The sequence below is a fragment of the Pleurodeles waltl genome, chromosome 9 (assembly GCF_031143425.1).
Source record: "Pleurodeles waltl isolate 20211129_DDA chromosome 9, aPleWal1.hap1.20221129, whole genome shotgun sequence".
NCBI lineage: Eukaryota > Metazoa > Chordata > Amphibia > Caudata > Salamandridae > Pleurodeles > Pleurodeles waltl.
In genome coordinates this window covers 464,517,384-464,542,333 of record NC_090448.1, presented here as the reverse complement: position 1 = coordinate 464,542,333, position 24,950 = coordinate 464,517,384, and the positions used below count along the sequence as shown (strand labels likewise).

Sequence of the window (24,950 nt, the reverse complement as noted above, 5' to 3'; positions counted from 1 at the left end):
ATTTCGCCCTACTTTGTAGACGCCTTACTGGCGGTGTCACCCTATGATTTCAATATATAGACTGAAGATTCCTTTCTTCTGCAAAATAATTGAGGGACCTGTTAGAGCACTAGATCCTTCTCTACTAGTGAATGGCCTCACCCACAATGTGGGTGAGTGTGTGTGTCTCTGTGTATGTATGTGACGCTGTGTGTGTGTCTGTGTTTGTGTGTGTGTGTGTGTGTTTGTGTGTGTGTGTGTGTGTGTGTGTGAGAGAGAGAGAGAGAGAGAGAGAGAGAGAGAGAGAGAGAGAGAGAGAGAGAGAGAGAGAGAGAGATGCAACCATTGATATACAATGTGGAAGAGAGGAAACTGGTCCAGTACACGTGCACAGAAGGTAATCAGTGCAACATCTAGGCCTGATGACTGTCATGTCTGCAAAATGATAACAGTGGAATTCGCACATGTAAGCACATTCGTTTGCTGAAATATCTAATACATATAAGCATATCATAGAATAGCATAAACCGATGCAGTGGTGATATTTGAGTGTGGGTTTCATTACAAATTATACACACCTTTAATTCTAGAAACAAGTCTTCAAGCAATGCGTCAAACCCAATCCTTTCAATTTCGCGAAATGTATCATACAAGTTAGTTTTATCTTCGTCTTTAAAATTGTGGTTTTCAAGACTTCTGATGTATTGTCTGCAACGTGATGAAAAAGATTGCTGATCATTACAGGTATAAAGTACAGGTTGCTCAGTCAATAGTAAAACAACATTAAAAATGATTTATGTTTTACGGAATCCTGGCTAAATGGTATAGATAAGGTAAATAATTGGAAAGATGTAGTCCATATATGCAACGTTTTGAGAAATCACAAACATGATTTTCACAATTATGGAGTTCCCTTGGCAGATCTAATAAGTAAATTGTGAAACAAATACTTGAAAAAAAATCCTATTTTCCAACCAGTTTACGAGTCTGACATTGCCAAGTGCAAAGAAAGTGTTCTGTATCTGAAATTATTTACTAAAGAAGTGTGCTAGCACATTTCGTGCATTAGTGCAAATGAGAGTTTTATGAAATTCAGAAAATGGCACGTCACAAAAAGTCATTTGTGGAGAGTTCCTGGGCACATCTTCTGACAACTGCACAACCACTGTGTGAATTGGTGCCTATAGGACTTACCTTTGGCCATGGTCCGCAGTACATTCTCGCCTTGAATGTATTCTTGACAAGGCTCTCAATAGGGGTATAGATAGCTAAGCAGTGCAGTGGGTGCACTGACACCAGAATAGAGTGGTTTTAAGGCCCAGATATGAATGTCTTTTACCTTTCAACTCCCAAGGAGCAGCTTTTAAAATGTTTGTGTTAAGGTCCATAGCACCCTTGCAATGCCACTGAAGTAACTCTGATTCAAAGGTAAGAATAGTAAGGGAGTAACCACAACAATGGTTGGGGTATTGGGAAACAGAATTCTTCCACTGAGAAAAAAAAAGAATTGTGAAGGGAAAAAGTTAGCTTGAGCGACTGTGCTATGGTTAAGCATTTACACATTACTAATCTCTGAAGAATGTCTGTGGGATGTTGATTGCTATTTGAAAAATAACATTCCAGGTTAGAGCATCGCACATAAGCCATGCTTTCTTCAGTTTTGCACCACATACTGTGTCAGCTGGACGCAAGTGTGTAGAATCAGGTAATATGAGAGTCACTGCTGCTGCACAGTACCCATGGGCAACCTCTCTGCATTTGTTGGGTCCCATAATTCCTGAGCAGCGATCTCAGAGGCTACTCGTAAGGTGAGCCTCTGGGCATACCTATTTTTTGATATTCTTCACCTATATTTTCGGTATAAACAAGATACAAAGAAAACGGACATGCAAAGGTTGTGTTTGTGAAAAAGTACTATTTTTGGCGTAATTATACATGCCAACATTTTAAAGGTGGAAAGTGGGAGATTTTGAACAAATAAATCTGTGTGATGTATTTTAACGATTGATATAATGAAGCAGAAGCAATTTTAGATAGAAAACAGCTAAACTTAAGTTATTATGGTTTTAAAAAATCGGTAGTTTCCTTCCTGAATCAGAGGGCAGACGCATTTTGGCGTGTGGAGGATGAGTCCCTCAGGTTGACAAAGTAAATTACTCCATCGCCCTGATGGTTTCTCCACCGACCAAATTAAGAAATGGCCGCCAAGCTAGTCATCGTTTCTTAAGCATTGGCAGAGACCGCCATCACAGCAGTTCCTGTCAGAGATTTGATACGTTTGATACAGAGTTCCGCCAACATGACAGAGCCGTCTTTTAAAACTTTTTTGTTATTTTTTAAAAAAAAATCCAGAAGCTGGGTTTTCTTTAGAAAATAATAATAATTAAAAACAACAATGCCCCCTCGCAAAGGGAGTCAAGCAAGATAACACAGGGGAATGAGGTAGAATAAGCAGATTTAAAAAAAAAAAAAAATCTGAGTTGATATGGGACTTTTGGTGGGAGGGACATGAAACCATGGGCAGTGTAAGGGGGAGAGGTACAAGGACAGTGGAGGCACGGCCAATGGTGAAGAATGATGTGGATGGGTCATAGAAGTTTACAAAAGTCCAACTAAACAAGGGAATGTCAGGAGGAGGAATAAAAGGGGGGCATTGTCCATAAAAGATTGCCTCCTACGTGGAGTGTCATGGAATAAAAAGAGGAAAATGAAAAAATATGGGAATCCTGGGGGACTCCCTGTGGATTTATGGTGCATATGTAGAGTTGTTTTGCTGAGTCTGTCCCCCTGCTAAGGCATTTTCTGCGTGTCGTAATTTTTAGGTCACCTAAGCAGTAATCTAACAAATGGTTGATCCCTGGAGAGGTTTGCTGTAGCTGTTGCACCAGTCCATAGTACAGCATGTGGCGACAGCCATGGATTGGATCTCATTTACGTGAGGCGTATCCCTTGACATGCATCTGCAGACAATGTATTGTGGTATATATTGCTATAACAAAAATGTAACTGCAGCATTGCATGCAAAACCAAACTGCAGGCAAGCACTAAAAGGCAGTGCATTTCAGTGTCTGTATTACTTCATTCACCTGCCACATATTTCCCCCTAATTACATCTAGCACCGTTTAGGGGATGTATCCACAAGTGGGATTGCAACACAGAAAACAGGCTGTTACATTTGCTCAGTTTTCAAGGGTTTTAACGATTGTAAGGATATTAGGTTTTTCAACTCTTTTCTTCTTTTTTGTACTTAAAAAGCAACATATATGTCAAATATATATATTGTCAGTGACAACGCAATTCATCCCAAATTGTAGTTATGGTGACATTGGATGAAAAGGAAGAATTCAAACACCAACCTGAACATCAGCCTACAACGTTTCTGGCTATCAAAGTGAATGATTAGTTCAGTATTTAGCTCTGCATTGTCCATACGCACGAACACCAACGTTTTACCTGTAAGCATACTCTTCATATACCGTGTAATCAAAAATGCATCTAGAGAGTGAAGCTTACCTATAGTTGTCACAGCTATTGATATTGGCAATCACAAGGGGCAGAAAATATGTGTGCTTCTTGTTCGCCTTTACAAATTCTTCAAACGTTGTCTTATATCTGGTAAAGGAAATTAACATATGAATTAATATTCGGTCAATTAAACTAGGAATGCCTGTTCTTTACGAGTATTTTCCAAAATCAAATCGATTGTTGTGCGTGAGGACAGGACCATCAGAAAGAAAACAGCTTATATGTGGTGAGATATTGATAATCAAACAGCAAAGGTGTTGCAGAAATGATTCTGCATTTTGTGCATAGGAATATACATTGGCCTCATGCCTTCCGGACATACAAGTCAAAGAATGAGTGAGTGAGTGTATTGTTGTGCAAACCCAAAGGTACAGTCATCAATATCCAGCTGAAGTGAAATGCTTTCCTCCACACTCAAGCCTCTTTTATTTTATGAATCGGTAGAGGCCTGATGTATCACAGGGTTTTACTGTCTGTGAGGAAATGCATTTATAAATGAAGGCGAAGGTGATGTGTGTTGGCAACATAAAGCACAAGAACAAAGATAGGTTATTTTGAAATTGTGACCAAACACTAATAGATGAGTAGACATTTTCAATGATGCAGTAGAAAGTTGTAACTTTATAAACTACACAGAGAGGCAGATAGCAGCAGGCTAATCCTAGTAATAACTCCGGATTAAGACTTTGCTAGAGAGAAGAGGCCGGATGGAAGCATAGTGTATATCCATACCAGGTATGATACTGGGCTGTATGGTGGCTAGGATGTTGGTACCTGTTGGAAAGTGGATTATTGATAAGGGCAGGTAAGTAACTACACTTAGAAATAGGCCACTAACTTCTACTTAGGTCCAGTTAGGTCTCAATAAATTAAACCCATCTTAACCCTTGGTAGCTTGGCAACGAGCGACAAGGCTTAAGTTAGGAGACAAGTGTGTAAAGCATTTAAAAATCACAAAACAGTAAATAAGTAAAATACAAAACACAATAAAAATCCAACACCAATTTATAACAAATAGAGTATATTTTTATCTTTAAAATGACACAAAAAAGAATAAAATCAGAAAAGGGGCAACGGAGAGATGAATTTTTAAAGAATTAGGCCCTCATTACAACAGCTGCCCGCCAAGGTTGGACGGAAGCACCGCTAGCCTGTTGTCGGTGCTTCCGTCGAAAAAGTGGGTTGTAATGACTCCCTTAGTGTTTTTTAGCACCTAGAAACAAAACGCACCAATCTTGTCACACCTCAACCAGGGCAAAGACAAAGTTTAAGGCCAACCGCAATGGAGCCCTGCTCGGCTACAGCAAGCGGGATGCCTCGGTCAAAAGTTTACCTTCCGACATAGTCATTTTCTTTAAGATTTTCTTCAGCGGGACGAAGGCGCCAGTCCGATCCGACCTCCCTAGAGCACTTCCTCAGATACGCGTCACGGGAGCCCTCAGTGAAGATTTCCATGTTCGGACTTAGGCAATGTTTTGAGATGAAAATCCTTTGACCAGGCTAAACCTAAATCTTGATCTGACATCCCTAGAGCCCTCTATGGATACACTGCTCGGGAGGTACCGGTCAACTTTCTACATTCAAATTTAGTCACTTTTTCGGAGATTTTCTTCAGCGGGATGAACCTGCAAGTCAGGCCGGTTCGCGGTTGAGGCAAGCCGGCTAGAGTTGCTGCGGCAGGTCGGTCCCTCTTAGGAGCTTTTTCCAAAAAGTTCTCCAATCTTCTCCAAACTTCTGGATCTTCTTCCAAAAGGTCTTTTAAGGTTCTTTTGAAGTCTACAGCTCACCCCAAAGTTCTAGAAGCTCTAAGTGGCTCCTTGAGGGGTGCGGACTACAACTCCCAGAATGCACCTGGCTCTAACTCCAAAACGGCCACTGGAGAGTGGTCAGCTGGTCAGTTTCTTCAGGATCTGATGCAGGGGATGCTGGTTAGTTATTTTTCACCTGTAGCAAACTGGGAGTCCCTCCTTGAACCAGTTGAAGCCAGGCAAAGTCCTTCATGTGGTGGAGCCCAAGTGTGCAGCTGGTGCAGTCCATCAGAGTGCAGTGTCCAGGTGAAGGTCAGGGGTCCAGCAGGGCAGTCCTTCTTCTCCTAATGTTCTTCATTGTAGGGATCGGGTAAGGATCTGAGTTGTGGGTGCAGCGCTGCCATATTTATCCTTGCTCCCCGGTGTAAGTCAGGGGGGTCCTGGTTCTCCAATCAGATGCAGGGTCCTTCCCCCTGTGATGACCACTTCCTGGGAAATGCAGCAAAAATCAATCCCAGGGAGCAACATTCTTCAAAAATCCATCATGGCTGAAACTGATTTTTGGAGGTTACATCTGGCTGAGCCCACACACTGGTTTGGCTAAAAATCCTAAACACGCCCCTCTCCTGCCCTCTCCTAATCTAATCAAGAGGGCACCTAATTGTCTGGGGTTGCAGGATGTGAGGGAGGTTCTGGGTTGCTCCAAATGTAATTCCCTGCCTTTGAAAACCAGTTTGGCAGCCCTCCCCCCTTCCTGCTTTCCCATCTGCTGAGGCAGTTCTCCTCCCCCAGGCACGTCTTCTATGTTCAGCCCAGGCCACGTCACAGCTCATCAAGGCAGCATGGCCAGGCTGCCAGAGGCTGCCCAATCAGAGAGGAGCAATATATAGCTGAATTTGGCAACTTTTTAAGTAGAGTTTAAGACTCTTTACCTGAACTAGTTATATTAAATCCAACAATTGTAAGTTGTGGTTTTTATTATAACAATTAATTTGATACCAAACTGGATGTATCTGACACTTAAGGGGACTTTGTTAATTAAAATACTGTATCCCCATTTCCGCCTATGGAGGCCATTAACTACAGCGAGGGGAAACCGAATTTGGCTGTTTTACCTCACCAGGGCGTATAAAACTATTTTTATAAGGTCCCTGTTTATAGTTACTTGCCACCCAACCTTAGGGGCACATAGGACACACCTTAGAGGTGACATATATGCAAAAATAAGGTAGTTTAAGACTTTGGAAGTACTTTTAATTCTGAAGTCGAATTTGCATTTAACTTTAATTTAGATTTAATTTAAAAGCAGCCAGCAAGGCAGGCCTGCCTTTAAAATGACCTGGGCACCTCAGCAGTGCACCTATGGGTGCACTACCTATGCTGGGGTCCTTAAACCTACATGCCCTACCATAAACTAGGGACTTATAGGTAGGTTAGCATAGCCAATTATAATTAGTCTAATTTGCATGCTCATTTTACACAGAACACAGGCCCTAGGGCTGGTCAGCAGTACCCAGGGCACCAGCAGAGTCAGGAAAACACCAGCAAAATGTGAAAAATGGGCGCAAAATGTTAGGGGGCCTCTGCAATCAGCCCTGTTTTCTCACAGTACCGGTTCTGAAAGTGCCTCTTTTGGCAATTTTGCTTCTGTGATCGGATTTATGAAAGGTAGATCTGAGTGTGTTCCTAGAAAATTTGTTTTGATAGTGGCCTTCCGGGGAAAAACAGTAGTAGCCAGGGGCACTGCCCCTATTATTGGCCCTGTAAAGCTTTAGCTTCTATGGTGATCTGCGTGTTTCTGTCTATTTCAACATTCATGTAATGGAAGCAATGAGTGTAGAATTTAGGATAGAGCAGAGACACACAAAGTGGCAAACAGAGTGGAGACAGGTGCCGTTTTAGCACGACCTGCTACCATATCAGGAACAACACTTGGGTTGTGAGATGACCATATAGATGACAGCATATATTTTGAATGTCTCTTGGTGTACTCTGCTGCTTCAGAATCTTCAGTGAGAGAATCTTGTGAAGTTGTTTCTATTTTTTTTGCTATTAGGCCTCCGAGAAAAATTTGACATTCCTACAGGTACGGACCCAACTGCTGGTGTGATGAAAAGCATACCTATCTGATTAGTTTTTTTATTTGCAGGCCATTTAAACTCCTCCTTAACATTCAGGGCCTGTAAGCATAGGTGTGCATGTGCACGGTCTTCCCTCAATAAAGAGAACAAGTGACACTTTTCTACATTAAGCGATCATACCTTTTTAGAAATGTGGCAAGTTGTTCTACCAGTAGAGGCAAAAGCTGATTCGCAAACTGAAAAGACACGTTCTTAGCTCCTTCCATCTGTCCATTGAGCATCTAGAACAAAATGTAATCACATTCACAGTTAACTCTTAAGACGATGGCTCAAATGAAATCCATAAGCATTTCTCATAATACTGTGTAACACGAGAAAAGCAGCACAATGGACAGGTAGCGGCACTGTGGTAAATTCAGTCCAACCAGGAGGTGTTTGACCAATGGGAAAATCCAACACAACATTGTCCCAGTTCTGACACTTCACAAGAAAAGGCTGATAGTTGTCTTACTGCAATGCATGTTAGAGAAGACAGCCCTAATATAAATCAAAGTGGCTGACTGTGCGCTATGCAAATGCCAATTAACAATAAAACATTGAATTCTACTTGAAATTAATTTTTTTAAATGCTGAACAACTTTCCATATGCACTTGTTTACAATCCAACATTTAGAAACAGACTATATGGTTTAGGTATGGGTAGTTCTCATTCAATTATCTTTAGTGGTTATTAGGAATATTTGGTTAGGGCTCTCTTCTGTGTGGTACTGATGTGCCAGCCATATGATTGATGTGTCTCTTCTGGATAGTAATAGAGGCAACAGGGAGGCCAAAAATGAGCTCTGTGTCACTAGTGTTCGCAAGTGAAAAAAGCGTACGAAAGAACTCAAACATGGCTGAAATTTAAAAATCACCCATGAAGTTCGGAAAAGTTGATACACTGTTCACTTCACCCCATTTGCTCACTTTACCAAGTTTGGCGTCTTTTTTCAACTTTGTGGGTGAAGGTTTCTCAATAAATGATAGTGTTGGTAAGAGAGCTTACTTCTAATAGACTTTTTTCAAAGTTGTATTCCCACCAATCTCATTTAGTTAATGTTTTCTCTCACCATTTGTTTCTCTCAAAAGCTTTGCAAATTTGTGAAGTTTAGAAAGATTCCAAACAAAAAAAAAGGTACTATGGAGGAAAATATTTGCACCTCCGCACACTCCTTCATCAAATGTCACATGATTATCATCGATAAGCTAATTTTATTGCAGTTTATTCACATTCCTCAGAATACAAAGACCAAATTCACAGCGGTTTTAGCAAAACAAGTTGAAAAGTTGTTTCAGTTACGGTTAAATAATTTTCCAAGTATTTCGTTTTACATTGGGACCTTCTGACATTACCTGAATTATATCGAAGGGCAGTTCACTGTGAAAGACCGTATTCAATATTGTTGGTAGCTTCTCTTCATTCCAAAATTTTACTTCATAGTCAAAGCTTTTTTTCATTAGATCTTCGACTAATGACTTTATGGATGTAAACAAAATGAAATCACAGATCAGCAGGCATTAGCATAATAAAAGACACACACAGCCAAATAAAAACTCCCACTGAAATCTAGTTTACGATGGTAAGACACATATCATGACCTAACAAACACATTTCACACAAGTCTTAAAAAGTACACTAAAATACACAAGTGCTTTCTTTATTTTGTTAGTGTAATGCAGGTAATAGAAACACAAGCATCCCTAATTTGACTTTTGGCAAGCAAAGAACACTTGAATAGCAGAGTTGATCAAGCACATGTTGAAGAAATCTTATTGGAATCTTCATGTCTAAATCTCACTTTTACGAATACATTGTCAATAAAAGAATGACCTTCAGGTGAGTCATGTTAAGGTCTAATATTATGATCACAGACACAATCCATTTAAGACGTTATTTTATATACTAAGGCTGTGGTTATGAGTCATCCAGGGCTGAGTTGCGGTATAGAAACCTACTCCACTTGATCATGAGTGCGTCATTCTTCCCACACCCAGTTTTCCTCAATGTTGGAACACTGAACCTGTTTTAATGGATGGTAATTCCGCCTAGCAAATGCCGTGAGGCTTTGGCTTCAGCAATAGGCAACATTCGGCCCCAGTATTGTTTTCTGTCAGGGAGGAGCATTCAATGACCCCCCCCCCCCTCCCGACATTCAGTGTGGTCTTACAACTTTTAAAACCGGGTCCATACTGTAATTCTCCTACACTAATATGGCACATTGCATCAATTTCCCAATGGAATTCATAAGTATTTGTCACATTTGAGAAATGTGGATCATTCTGAAAGATTATGCATTTTGCCATCTTACAGGAAGACAAGTAAGTTTTTTTTCTAGTCTAATACAAATGATGACCACCAGGATAATATTCTATTCGTTATGAATTCCAGTGTTGAAGGCAGTACAATCCCTTGAACAAAAATAAATATTACTTGCTTAAGAATTTTAAAATTGTTTTTTCCGACGTCGCTGGATTTGTTTCATGCAAATTTTTCATTGCAGCAAACTGTATCCATATTAGATGATGAATAGAAATATATTTCGCTGTTACTTTTACAAATAAATTCTCATGGTCCTAAAGTACATTGGGCCTTATTACAACTTTGGAGGACGGTGTTAATCCGTCCCAAATGAGACGGATATACCACCTACCGTATTTCGAGTTCCATAGGATATAATGGACATGTAATACGGTAGGTGGTATATCAGTCACATTTGGGACCGATTAACACCGTCCTCCAAAGTTGTAATAAGGCCCTCGCCTCTGTGTGTCCTTATTTCACCCTTATGTTGAATACACTACCTCTATTCAAAGTTAAGCTTGAACTCCTTTCATTTACAAATCGTATTTCGGCCTATTTTCCAGTCACTGCTTGTACGCAAAATCAGCCTTTAAAAGGCTCTCCTATTATACTTCCTCATTTTGCTCACAAATAAAAAGATCACCATAGTACTAGACCAAGTACTAATTTAAATCCTGCACTTCATGTTTTAGATCTTATAGGTAAAACTATAATAGTGCTGTGGCAACTTAAGTATTACATTTAAACTCAGACAGGGGTAGGTTCAATTCTCTAATTGTCAAACTGTGCCTATCTGAAAGTCACTTCACCCACAAACATATGGAAGGCTCCTTTGAGTTGAGTAGTGGAGGAAGGGGTGGGAAGTCTTTTGACCCTGCAACAACATGAGATCTGAGAGATAGTGGTTTGCCATGCACGTATATTGTTTCACTGTATGCATGTAGCTAAGGTAAACAAAAGAGAAGACATTGGAAAGTTCTACTGATGATGTAGTTGATGTATGGTCAGTCCAAGATCGGATAATATGTTGTTGGATGATGCCTTGGCATTGAGGAAGGTTCTAGTAGTAAAATGTTGTGATATTAGAAATGGTTAAGTCCAGCTAAGACATGAGGGAGTTCAACCATCCTATAGGTTCACATGGAATGAATTTTAAGAGCCTCACTATGTCAGCACACTAAAGGTAATAGGAACTCCAGCGAGGACAGTGTTAATGCAGCCTATGGGTGGAATGAGCAATTACCAGAGTAAATTAGTAATATCACGTCCACTTGCCTCGGACATACCTAATTTCGGTTCAGACTTTTATCTTGAGTTTTTGGCTGCTACTAGCCCCGTTGAAATCAAGTGGCAAATCATAATTGCAGCTAAAGTGTGTGGAGAGTTTCTCTTGCTTAGTCCTACTCCTTTAATGGGGCAGGGCTAGTGTTTGGTTTGGGGAGTATGACTTAGGTTGAAAAGTAGTAGGGTGAGTGTGAATGCACCAGCAATATCTCCACTGCACCACTAGAGTTGTTTCTTCATTGATGAGTGACCAAGTAAAAGGGCTGGATTGTACCTACTGCTAGAGTTAACGATACGCCGGGCTCCTATAATTCAGGGGTGGGGAAAATCCAACCCTTTAGGACATTCCAAGTTGAACCCATAGGGTCCACTAAGTAAAGGAGAATTACTGGTGGAACGGGAAAAAGGGTCCAATTCCCTTGATATTTCTTAATTTTGGGTTGGACATTTATGCACAGATTCCAACTGCTTTTAGCTGCTAAAATCTTTAGGTGAATGTTAAGAGACATGCAGAGTTTCGGCAGCTCTCATAAATTTGATGAGGGTTGCCACTCTGGAATTAAGAGGCTACCTGTAATGAGGGCCCCAGTCGGCCCTGTTGCCTACATATGAACGTTCCTTTACTAGTTAACTGAAACTTAAGGCTTGCTAGTTCTTTTTTACCTCTACAGCACACATCGAGCCAATCAATCCATACAAAGGTTTTAAACAGTAAGGGTTTATAATTTTATTGCTAATACAATGGTTTCATCCAAAATGTTGTATTATACTCTGTACAGCGGTAGATCATTGTTGCTGCAAATTATTTGAGTTTGTGGACTCTTCAACAAATGACAATATATTCGAAGGGAGTGATTACTTGACTTGAATCTCAGTGCATGCCACCACCCCTTTGGCTAATACAAAATGTATGTCACCTCTCTGTACATATCAATATTTTTATCAACAATGTTATGGCTCTTTAGGAGAATTTCATTGAACATAACTATTAAAATGCCTGCCAATTAGGTCTCTATGATGACATCTTGAAATAGGAGGTGAATATAGAATACGTGGTTGAAGGCAGGAAGGGTTATTAAATTCCTATATTTGTAAATGAGTTAATTTCAGGTGGAGATTCAGACCACAGATCAAACGCAATTTGTTTCTAATCCAACGTGCCTTGAGGTTTAGATCATTCACCCTTCCACTTCCAGCTCCAAACAATTACAACCCCTCCGCCTAGAACCTGATTCACTAAAAAACAGAATCCATTCGTAATCACTCTCAGGTAATATCTACTCCAACCTGAAGACTGTCAGAGTAGCATCACAGTGCCTTACAACAGGATACACCTCAGATCACTGCCCACCTGAACTCACAGATTAAAGTTAGCACCGCCCTCTCTCTCATCTCCCTATTAATTTTTGCTACATATCACTTTATGCATCACTTGTTATTATTTTTCAGAACCTCTGTGCACTACATTTCTGGTTAATAAATGAAACACAAAAAATAATTCAAGCTTTGACCACAAATTCTGGGAACACTCTAATTTACATTTCCCGTTTTTGACATTCTAGACAGGGGGCGAGTTTTGTCTCACGATAGATGGGCTAGCCTGTGGTCTACATTCTGAAGCCAAAGAACAGTAAGCCTAGCCATTAACTGACCATTTGAATAAGATGATTCCGGTACCTTCCAACTTTCTCTATTTCTTGTAATTCCTCTTTCATAAGATGACTGCAAGCATCAACAGAAATAGTTGTTAAACTGGTGGACCTTTTTCAAACCCATCTTCCTAAAGGCTTCCTTTTGGTGTAGTGTGTCTGCTGCTTCATCTGCATTCATTCTGGCTTTGGTAGAGGGGCATGCCACTCATGACTGTCACTCCAATGGCCTCTACTCCAATCATATTGACTGCACACTATCTTTTGCACACAACAATGCTTGGTTGTTTTACTATAAGCTGCACAAGAATGATAGTTGAATTAAGCTGACATTAGCATTTCAGAAATCACTAGACAAAATGCCTCCTGGTTTCATGAATATTGTGAACAAATCTCCTTTTACAAACAATAATCCAACAAATAACAAAAAAGTAAAAATAACTCCAGCCTGTCATGTTAGCATACACTGCTTTAATATAAAATAAAGGGACTCACCACAACATTTAAAGCATACTGGTTTTCGAGATCTGAAATCTTTTCTAGTGGCAATAGGGGTCCCATTTTCTCCCAGGTTATATTGTGAACTAAATCAGCATGGTTCATTATTTCCCTGAAAATGAAATATATTTAGAGTTGCAGACTCAATTAGGCAAAATATAAAACATTCGAAGCAGTATGTATTAGAAATAAGATTATGCCACTCACTACAATTTGTCTGCAATACGACTGTCGCCCAGTGTTTTCAAATTTACCATATAGATTTTGCATGTAAACCCTTTTGTGAAGGAAGCTCCATTTCAACTCAAAGTAAACATTACATGTTTAACTTCTGCCAACGAAGTATACCTAACTATTAAAAGCCTGCCCAAAGTGGCCCTGTATCTGTAAATGTCCTGCTCTGGTCTCACTCCTGATATTATTATTTAGTGTCAGTGCTTGACAAAAACACATATATGGTTGTCCTCCTACCTTGCCTACTTAACATAAGGTCTTCTGACTGACAAGCAATCACAGTGATTATAGACCATTTCTATATGAAGACCTTTTAGTTCTTCAATCAAACTACCTGGTGGAGATGACTGGCATTCTTTTGGAGATAGGTGCCCAGAATTATAGAATTTCCTAAACTTAACCAACCGGCTTTGAGTAGGTCAGATGACATTTAAGAAAGGAACAGCTCGTTATGTGGAGCTATGTGTATATCAAGACATTAAAGGATTATATGATAATTGAGTGTGTAGATGGTCTGAGAAATTCTTTGTGTTTTTGGGGTGCTATTGATTTTCACAAGTTTGTCTTTGGAGATGGGAAAGGAAAAATACGATTGCAACAGGTTCTCCAGTGGATTAATTGTCGCATGTGATCAGAGTGATGTTTTGTTTGAAGAAGTTAAACTATGGAGTTTTGTTTCGGTGGCTGCTTTAGCAGTATGTTTGGTGGTATGATTGGTCAATGGTGAACTGTTGTCCTCAACAGTTGTAAATAAGATTCTGAATTTGCTGCAGAATGCTAAATTGAACAGGGCAAAGTCAATGGTCTACTTTTGCATTGTTGATTATATCTGGAATATGGGCTGAGTTTTTGCCACTTGCATTCTATTTTCCTTAGGCTCCACCGTGTTTTACTGATCTGTGAACCATACATTAGTTGAGCTCGCTTGCACTGGAGATGACGATCAGGCAAAAATCAAAATTATTCAGGAAAGTTTCGAAGTCTGAAAGAATTTGATTTTGCAATTTTCCAAGTGTCTTTGATATGGCCAGGAAATATAATATTGAGGAAAGACGTTAAGCTTTCAACAAAGTATACTTTAGGGTAGCTGGTGAAATTCATGTTTAATTTGGTAGATAATAGATGACACAGATGTACGATATAATAGATAAAATGATTTTAGAAGCTGTTTGAGGGTTTTAAAAGTGGAGAAGGATATAGAGGTGTTTGAGCATGAAATATTATTTTTGTAAATTATAGGTAACTCTCCTTCTGTATAGTTTTGCCTGTTCGCGCTTAGTTTTTGTCAGCCCATGCTAATGTGAAAGAAGAAGTAATTTAACAAAAAGTCTTTGAATCCGATGATGTCAATGTAACTGTGGTGTGCATCAGATGATCTGCTGGATCTGCTGTTGTGACTCATGTACTTGGGGCTGAAGTTGTTACTTCTTTATTCTAATGTTGTATGTCTTGATAGGAGTTATTGTTCCAACATTTGTGCTTGTGGGAGTTCTTTTGGGGGAGGTTCTTGAAAATGTTAGAGTGGCTTTCCTCTCTTTGATTAATTATAAGTATTATATGTTTCGGCTATTTGCAGACACGGATTGTCCTATCATTTATGACTGGATTAAAAGGCCCAGAGGAGAGCAGGAGTTACTTGTAACAAGAGAAAGTAGCAATTTTAGAAGGTTGACATGAAGTATTGAAAAGTCACCTAAATACCACAGACCCTTGACAGTTTATTCATCCCCAATAAAATAAAAGTGTAAAATCTTACTTTGGATAGATGCACTGCACCCAAACCAGTAGGTGACAAGTATCATTCTCATCCAATCCGTAGTCTGTGATGGTGTTAAGTTGCAAAGAGAAATGCTGGATATAAAAATGTGCATAGGTGTTACACACATCAAAGTTCTCTGGGTAAAGGGGTTTAATTTTTTTTACCACAACACATAAATCTGATTTCATTGTCTTGCCCATGTGTTCTAACTCATCGGAAACTGATGACGCGGCTTGGTCGCTCGTGGTTTGTGGTAATTGACACATTCTTTCCTTAACTGACTGCTTCACCACTTCTTCCCATTTTGCCATCCATTCCCTGGACTGTGGAATAAGTGCTGATGTCTCGGAATCACTTTTCTTTTCCTCATTGACTTGCTCTACAAGTGCATTCACAGCCTCTTTGAGCTCTGCAGTTGCTACAGATTCATTTAGATTCTGGCTGGACAATGTTCTCACAGATTTGTGGAATATTTTTGACATTTGTTCCCATAGATTAGTATAAAGTCGTGTTACTTTTTCCTGTTGGTTCTTTAATTCCTCAATGCTGTTGCAGATTGTATGGCAAAAAGCTTCATGTTGCAGAACAGTCAGTTCTTTGACAGCATTATGGAATCTTCCCGAATTAATGGATCTCTCAACCTGTTCAACTGCAAACATGAAAAGGCAAATATTTTAATCTGTAATGGCATTCCTTTATATTGGATTTAGAATAAAAACTACCAGAATTAAAAAAATTTTTTTAGCAGAAGTAATAATGCTTAATTTTTAGAATTTCAGCCTCGCCATATTACGTCAGTGACATCATGACAGAGCAGCAAATCCCAATTTATTTGAGGAACAGACTCCCCAATCCCACCTAATATCAAACTACGCCCCCTGCAGTGTTCCTAACATGGCTATTGGTATCAACTCCAGTATCGTAGACTAGAATAAGCAGGTTTTAGTTCTCATAAAATGAACAATTTTTAAACATGACATGCAAATATAGAAAAGCAAACACTTTCCAAACTGTGTTGTCTGCAGCTTTTGTGCTGATGGATAGGGTTACTAAAGTAGTATATGCACTTATGACAGCTTGATCATAGCAAATCCCCTTCTGCGCCTGTGCACACAACAGAACTACAATACACCCCAATCCTGAAATAATCTACAAGTTTCTATTTGGAGCATGATGATTGCAGCATACAGTATATGTACGTATATAGAAAGAGAGGGAGAAACAGACACACAACGATGAAATGTGGCCATCAAATGGCAGAAGGCTACAACAGCCGTTATTGATTTAAAAGTTTCTGATCATATAGTGTACCTAAGAAATTAAATTTTTAAGGATGTTCCATCTTTTGTAATTATATATATATATATATATATATATATATATATATATATTGTATTATATAATGTAATTTAATTCTTGAGAAAAATATAAAACATTGTTCTTAAAAATTGCAGATGAATTAATCTAGATACCACGATGTAAATATTGGTCAGATTCATTGGCATATTCTCAAAGAAAGTACTTCATGAATTAAATATGCTATGGGCCATCCAGCACTAGAACCAGATTAAGTATTTTTACACACAGTGTAGAGCTATGTGAGCTGACCATTCCGGAATTAAGGCTTTGATGAGAAGTTGCAAATAAGGCTTTATGCAAATATGTATGTAGATTGAATCTTTTTCCATGGTTGTTTTATAATTGTGCCCAAAAAATAAAAGTATGCATGTATTTTTCATATTCTCAATTATTTGTATCTGTAATAGAATACCAACAATTAGTTGTTTTTAAAATCTGCTAGCAGATGGTTACAACAAATAAATGTACTAAAATGATTTGTGTGGCCCTTCGCACTTATGCACTTATGTCTGTTTTTACAGGGAGAAATTCTTGTCCATCTTTTCTGTGTGATATTTTATATTTGCACTTGTTCTGATCATGGGTTTATGTGAGCAAGACCCGGCTGAGTCGAAATGCATTCTTTTTCTTCCGCAAATAAACTTGATGAGGCAAAACAAAGATGCGGTGTGGCTCACCTGTTTCCTGTACGTGAGGAAACTGAAAGGTTGCTACGATTGGTAGCGGGTAGCTGAGACACCCGCACTCGACCCTGAGTGCAGGGTGTCCTTGGGACTATTCTGTAGAATGTATATCTAAATATATATATATATATATATATATATATATATATATATATATATATATATAGCTTGTCGCTTTTCAGCTCTGCAAGGATGCTGTAAAAATGGAAAAAGTTATGTACATCAATTGCCTTTCATGGGTTTTTCATTAATTGCTATTTCATGGAAGGACTGTGCATCAAGGCCAAGGCATTTTGTGGATGCTTACATTGTGCCATTGTGTACACATTGACGTTTAGTGAGAGTAGTAGTTTGATTAGACTACAGAAGAAAAATTATGTTTAGCTTGTACTTTGGAGTGTGTGTCTGTCTTTGACGTATTTACTTGTCCCACATGATGCCATTTGAATTGTTGTTTATGAGTGTTTTGTTAAGGAAGTGTGCACTGGTGTAACAAAACTTGACTCCCCCCCCCCTGCAAAGTAAATGGAGGGGTTCTCTCTCTGGACTCACTCAGGAACTCTCAGGCCAGAGTACTGCATCGAGGGGCCCCTTGGAGCTCAAGAATGGCGAAAATATGTGCATCGACAAATTTGAAATGGCCTGACGCATTGCCTTTGGTGTTAATGTCAATGAGAAACACCCCTGACAGAAAGACTGGATTGTCCCCGCACGAAATTCTCATGGGCAGGGCCATGAGACTTCCTGCAGTTCCCGCAAACGCGCTTTTGAATATTACAGATGATATGGTGTTAGACTACTGCAAAGGTCTGGCTGACGTGGTTCGATCTTTCTCTCACCAGGTGGAAGCAACCACCTTGCCACCGATCCAAGGTCCAGGACACACACTGAAAGCAGGTGACTGGGTCGTGATAAAGAAGCACGTGAGGAAGTCGTGTCTGGAACCCCGTTGGAAAGGCCCTTTCCAAGTGATCCTGACAACCACTACCGCTGTGAAGTGTGCGGGGGTTCCCAACTGGATTCACGCCAGTCATACAAAGAAAGTGTTGTGTCCCACAGATGAGGAAGTTGAAGCGCTGAAACTGCCAGTACCTGATAACAAAGTACCGAGCGCTGAGACAGAGCAAAACAGAACTAGAAGCGAACAGGCAGAAATAGAGGAGAGAGAAATATTCTCTGAGGACGAAACAACAGACTCACTTGGGGAAGACCAAGGAGAAACCTCAGACAGCGACGAAGCAGCTGAAGGTAACAAAGAGCCTGAAGCAGCTGAAAGTGACAAAGAGCCTGAAGAAAGTAACGGTGACAAAGGGCTCGAAAGAGGTGAAAAAGCAGGAGAGCCTGATCAGAGGAGGGCTTTCCCAAAAGCAGACGGTACAGAAAAAGAAAAGGAAAACCTGCTTGACTCCCCAGAAAGAGGGGACAAGGCAGAACAGAACGAAACTGTTCAAACTTCTTCAGAAGAGATCGCAGGTCCATCAAGTGGACACAGTGCAAAGAGAAGACCAAGTAGATCACCAGTAAAAGTAAGAACTAGAGAAAAGTTGAATGACAGTGAAGGGCCAAAAGTGAAAGAGAAAAGAAAGGAAGTGTCTGTCGTGGTACCAACCTCAAGTGATGAAAAAGACTTGGCCAAAGAGGAAAATACCAGTGAGACAGAATCAAAGAGAGATGCAAAATTGAAAAGGAAAAGGATACCAAACAGGAGATATTCCGGTCCTGAATGGGCATATGCAGTCAATGACGATTGGACCGACGAATTTGTATCTCTTAGCCTCGAGAACGAAGAAGAAGAGATACCAATAGAAAAGAAAAGTTTTATGGACACTGTTGATTGAAAAACTGATAAATGACATTGTTTGCTATAATATAACGTGATACAACCAGCTGACACATTGCTAAACCGGATGAGACATTTGCTAACCTGATAAGACTTTGATAACCTGATTGACTTTTAAACTCGATTTGAGACAACGTTGCTAATTGAAAGAAAAAAAAAAAAAAAAAAAGGGAGAGACTGAGTTCTAATTGACAAAAAAAAAAAAAAAAAAGACTGAGTTAATGCCGAATTGAGTTATTGCCGAATTGAGACAAATGCTGCTAACCGATAAGTGACTGGGCTTCTGAAGAAAACTGTGTGAACATTGCGCTCGTTCAGCTTTGTAACTGATTGCTAAATCGTTTTCCTTTTACAGGTGCTTCTAGCTCTCTGATTCTATACAGATCATGACACAAAACAGTAGAGTGAAATATTGTAAATATGCGTGTATAGGCTTGATAATTGCATGTGTACTAATAATAATGGTAATAGTGCTTGCAACGCGTGGTAAGGGTGAGAATGAGAAAATTGATGCTTCTACTTTTGCTCCTGTTACTGTCACTGAACTAACCGCACTGAAAAGACTAGAATTAGATGAGAGACACTTGCATGATAAAAAGGAACTTTCGTATAATGTTTTCTATCGCTTACTGACAGAATATGTTGAGACTATGGATGCGAAAGATTGTTATGTGTGTACACAGATACCGACATCGGTAACGGAAGGGGTGACTTATCACCACATGCCTCTTACATATGGGATTACATGTAGTATAGTAACTTCTAGATTTTATGGTCAAACAAACATACAGTATTTTTACTCAAATTATGATGTTACCTTTGCATATGTTCCTATAATCACGCAACTAAGCCAGATTGCTAAAGATTGGGATGCTAAAATAATGAGGGAATTTTTCGAGCCAATGCAACCTTTTGAAACAGCTCACGCTCATAGGGAAAACCTTACCTGCTCCCTCTCTGCAGTAGAAATAAGCTTTTTAGATCGCACAGATGATAGAAGGGCACAAATGAATGCGAAATTAGAAAAAGAACTAAGTAAGAGGACTTCAGTAGATAATTATGCTTTTGCCGCAATAAAGACACAAGGGAGAATAGCTTTAGACGCTTGGCATGTAGGGAAATTTTGTATATATCGAGGTGAATCTTATTATGATAACATTTTCGTAGGAGCGAGTGAATGTAAACATACGTTTATTTTTAAGGCCAAATGGACATTCATGCTGAACGGACTTGATCCTGTCATACCAGGTGTATATTACATTTGTGGGCATAATGCCTATTATGGTCTTCCCGCCACCTTCCCCGCACCGCAGGGCCTTTGTTATGCCACTGGAAGTGTACCCTTTTACTCTTGATGAAGGCTAAGAGTATTCACTAATCACCCTTGTTCGTTTATTTCTACTATTTTGCTGTCATAATAAAATATTGTTGGATTTATAGCTTCTTTTAACTCACAGAACAAAATACCCTATTGTCAAAAATATCTACTATGAAATATTTTGCTGTGTATGCCATTCGCCATCATCACTGCAAACGTTATGTTCTGACTCCACTTTATAACACCTTTCTTTAGTGCAGTGTTTTCAACAAAGTCCTATCCTCCCTGCTTCTATTTTGTAGACCAAGATGTTGCTTCATTAATGTATTTTCTTTTTTTCTTTTTAGGACAGTTGGGGACAACACACACAGTCACCAAACAATGACCAAACATTTCACTAACAAAAAGCTGGACTTTTTGCTTTGCCAATGCGTGCTGCTCTTGGTGGGAGATAATTTACCAGACAGATTTCACATCCACCACCAGGATTCACTGCAGGGGCTACAGCGCTCCCTAAGGAGATGACCTGCCACCGTAACTGGAGTACCAGCTTGCATCCCTGGCTCCATAGGACTAGAACCTAGTATGGAGATCTGTGACCTCATGAAACTTATCAATGTCCGAGGTGAGGGTGCTAGTGGTGCAATGTCAGCACTAATTTGAGGACAGACACTATCCTCCAAGCCCTGTTACCCACATCTAAACTGATGACAGTTCTGTGGCTTATTAAAGAGTTTGCCAGTGGAGACGATAAGTAGGTGCTGGGCTAAGTGGTGTGATAGGATGATAGGGGACAACAAGACTAAATGGGAGCACTAGTGTGCATAAGTTTAGGGGTGTGCAAAGTTGGCGGCTTTGCTGTCATAAACTCTGAGAAATCTACGTACATATTACACAGAGTCTGCAAAATAAAAATTCTGCAAAGGAAGAGTTTATGTCTAAAAGTGTGCGTACAAAAATATCAAATCCTGTTGTGAAAAGCAAATATTGGTGGCAACAACTAGCAATGTCAGAAAATACATGCTCTGTACAATGTGCCACCAATTTTGCCTTCAAACTCCCCTTTTCAGGATATTCCTATTCAAATATAATCACACGCAGGAAAATAATTCTGCCACAAGAGTAATTGAACAAAAACCAGAAATATTTTGTAGTTCAGGAATCATGACTTTTGTACAATTTTGAATGCTGAATAAATTATGCTAAGCGTTAGACCTCATAGGAGATAGGCCTTGTGCGCATGTAGCATTTGCAACGGTCAAAATGTGGATACACTTATTCATCTGTTGCAAGTACTTAACATACAAATCTGACTGTGTTTTCTAGTGGGCATGCAGGTGCCTTTCCTTCATTTACTGATCCGTGGTATCATTTTGACTGTTTTCAGTTTCCAGCTGTTGTTCACTTTTTGTAGATGACATTTGCATAACAGACCTATACATTTCCATGTTCATTGGCTTCCCTTTTTTTGTCAGCAATTACACTGCAAGAACTGTAGTTTTCCTGTTACATGGCTGCTCAGGTTTTTTGCTTTAAAATAATTTTGAGATTTGAGCTCTTATATCTTTCACTTCCCAAGAAAGACGTTTCGTATGTAGGAAGAATTCTTTCAGAAGACAATCCAGCAAAGAGTGGACTCATGGAGCCAACAAGGCATCTTTCCAAAATGACTGCTTTTCTGTCCAGAGTCTTCTGCCTTGCGATGGCAATTTTAAATATTTGCTAATTAATGCGGAATATATTAGCGAATATGCACAGCTGCTGTACAGTGCAATATAACATAATGAAAAACATCCTGGCAGCCGGACGTGATCAATCTCAGTGTGAATTGACCCTCCCCATAAGAGACCGCAAAGTACCTCAGGAGCATCCCCTAACCTCCATTGCTACCATTCTGCTGGACAGCCGAATAAAGCATACTTGCAGTCATTGGAGCTCCTAGACTAGGATATTTACTGAATAATAACTAAAATGAGAATAAAAACGATGAAGTTCATTAATCAGCAAACCCAGAAACACATACCCATGAGGGGAGCCCATGCAATGAATACAATCCAGTTCCCACCATGGTGTAGCAGCACCCCAAGAACTTGTCTACCTTTGCCTTTGTGTGACACAGGTCTAACACAATACAGGCAAGGACGATAAACGTTTGGCCCAATGTCTGTACATGGAACACCTATCTAATGTCTAAAATGGAACTTATTCCTCAGACTCTTCCTACCATGATTGCACCTGAACCCTGCTCACCCACGGATGCAGCCAGCATCTAATAAGCACCCTGGCCTGTTTTTTGAGTCACTGAAATACGTTTCCACTCCAACTTCGGAAAAGTATTTCTCTCTGGCACATACAAATCTATTACACACGTTTCCTCTTACCACACGGCATACATGTTTGAAAAAACATCACAAATCTGACTACAACCAAGCAGGGCTGGAAATACTTTTTTCCCACTGCTCATTTCCCCAGCGGGCTGGAGCCCATGGGGGCTAGTTTTGAAAGCCCAAAGTCACTTCGCCAGCTCCCCACGGTTATTGCTGAGGCATGGGGAAGCTTCAAAAGAGAAAGGAGGAAGATTAGGAGAAAACGGCCAGAGAGGAAGACGAGAGGGTAGAAAAGGAGACAGAATAGGCAGATGGAAAGAGAGATTGTGCAAGGAGGCGAAACTGTTTTGAGCCCAGTCAGGACCTGCAACAGATCCCTTGAAGCGGCACTCACGTAATGTAAAATAATAACCAACGATTTGGTAGGCGCTACATGTCAGGCCCCCGTGCGCAGGATGAAGAACATCTCTAAAGGTGCAGACACACAGAGCAGACTTCAAGACCATGTGGGGTTCACTGGCGCCCATGAAAACCAAACCGTGACTGTATAAGGCTCACAGACACTAGAGGTAGCTAGTCACTGACACATACAGAGGGATGTAGCATGTGCAAGTCTAATGACTGCTGCCATCTTGAACCACTCGGAAGCATCACAGCAATGTGAATCCCTTTTCTGAAACAATATGTACCTGTAGCAGGTCTCCTTTCCTCCATTGCATCAATGTTGTTGGGTTGTGTCTCTATGTTTCCACACAAGATGAATTTCAAGAAGTGTTTTTTGGTTGCTTTCATTGTTTTCCTTGGTCTTTCCGTCCTTTTGCCGTCTTTTGATTTTGCTTTGATTGCTGTTCCATTGGTGGCAGCATTGTGAGATCCTGCTTGAAAAACAATCACATGCATGTGTTAAAAGTAGCCCAAACCATGAAGATCCTTAAAATGAATGCCTAAACAGTTCTAACCCTGCACAATGACAACACTTGGTAACAAAATAGAAAAGAAAAAGTTTCGCTATATTTCGCATCAATAGGTAACAAGAGCACAACACATATATTAGAAGGGCATGTTTTAAAAAATATGGGATATGATTTTTTGCAGCAAGAATATGTAACCTCAAAAACAGACGTGATAGGAAGGGGTGCTGTGTGTCGTCATTGCCAACCTTCTATGTAGGAGCTATTTAAATTCCTAAGAATGAATTAGACAAGCAGAAACGTCTCAGGCCCGGCAATTATAAGAATTAGCCGTAGTGCTACAAGCACATCAATTAATGAAAAGCTTATCTCGTGGAAACGATGGCACCGACATGTGGAAAAAAAGTCAAAAAAATTGATTTTATCATTTTAATTATGCTTAATTTCCCCTTTAAGTTAAACAGAGAGTCACGCATACCCTGAGTAAGATGTTAACTGAGTGTGCCTGCCCAGTCCTCTTTTTATTTCTTGTTAGGAGCGCCCCAGACAGGGCCTCTGGTCACTATATATTTGAGCTCTACCACACCATCTTTTGCCAACAATAACATAATGGAACTATTCAAACAGCTCTTTTGTCAACTGACTCTTCTTCTTTGTGAACCTCATTTTAGAAGTTATCATGTCATAGCTTCTACCCATCGCATTTTTTCGAAAGGGAGATTATATTTGTACATATATATGTGTGTGTGTATCTATAAATATAGATATAGATATATACAGACACACACACATAAAAAGTTGTAGGTTTAGTCTGAAATGTTTCAAGATCTGAATCACGATTGTCAGCCAGCTGGAGCCTGATGGCGTCTTTGCTGTTCGATGTTACCACCAGTTATTGAGCAACGTTTTTAAAACAACATTTTTCTTTGGTACTGTAGTTAACACAAAAATAATTTGATTACAAAAAATATTACGTAATATCTTGGGAGCAGTCATAATGGTATACATTTTCTATGAGCAATGGTCTCCTGCTGGACAACCTTCGTGACCCATGACATAGAAAAATACAAAACAAATATCACCATTCAACTTATTTAACTAAAAATAAGCTTGTCATGGGATTCAGTGAGTGTAAGGCAGTCATGTAGTCACAAGTCGCCAAATAACTGCTGTAATTGAAAGATGCGAAGACGATGGTTTTGTGCAGTAGCCACAGACCACAGGACTAAAAATCAACTCCTCCGTCATCCAATTTCACCCACTCTCATTTTTGCAAATCTTACACATAAAAAAATAGTTTTTCCTGAAAAAATTCAGACTCAATAGAGAATTTCTGAAGTTTAAAGAGGGTGTAAATCCAGAATACAATTTACCCTAGGCATTGCTCAGTCATTCAACCTGTGCAAAAACAAC

At 39.7% G+C, this 24,950-nt stretch overlaps 1 protein-coding gene across 2 annotated transcripts in view; it reads right to left on the bottom strand.

Moving 5' to 3' along the window:
• The window catches only part of LOC138259505 (tumor necrosis factor alpha-induced protein 2-like), a 47,451-nt gene that overhangs the window by 11,187 nt on the left and 11,314 nt on the right, over window positions 1–24,950 (bottom strand). Inside the window, exons 2-8 of one of the 2 annotated variants that reach the window (XM_069207292.1) lie at window positions 23,316–23,501; window positions 15,097–15,748; window positions 13,104–13,218; window positions 8,727–8,849; window positions 7,515–7,615; window positions 3,494–3,592; window positions 558–687 (exon numbers count right to left, since the gene is read on the bottom strand). In XM_069207292.1, coding sequence (XP_069063393.1) covers window positions 558–687; window positions 3,494–3,592; window positions 7,515–7,615; window positions 8,727–8,849; window positions 13,104–13,218; window positions 15,097–15,748; window positions 23,316–23,501 — 1,406 coding nt within the window. Of the gene's footprint in view, window positions 1–557; window positions 688–3,493; window positions 3,593–7,514; window positions 7,616–8,726; window positions 8,850–13,103; window positions 13,219–15,096; window positions 15,749–23,315; window positions 23,505–24,950 lie in introns of both variants that reach the window. The other variant, XM_069207291.1, reaches the window with a different exon arrangement.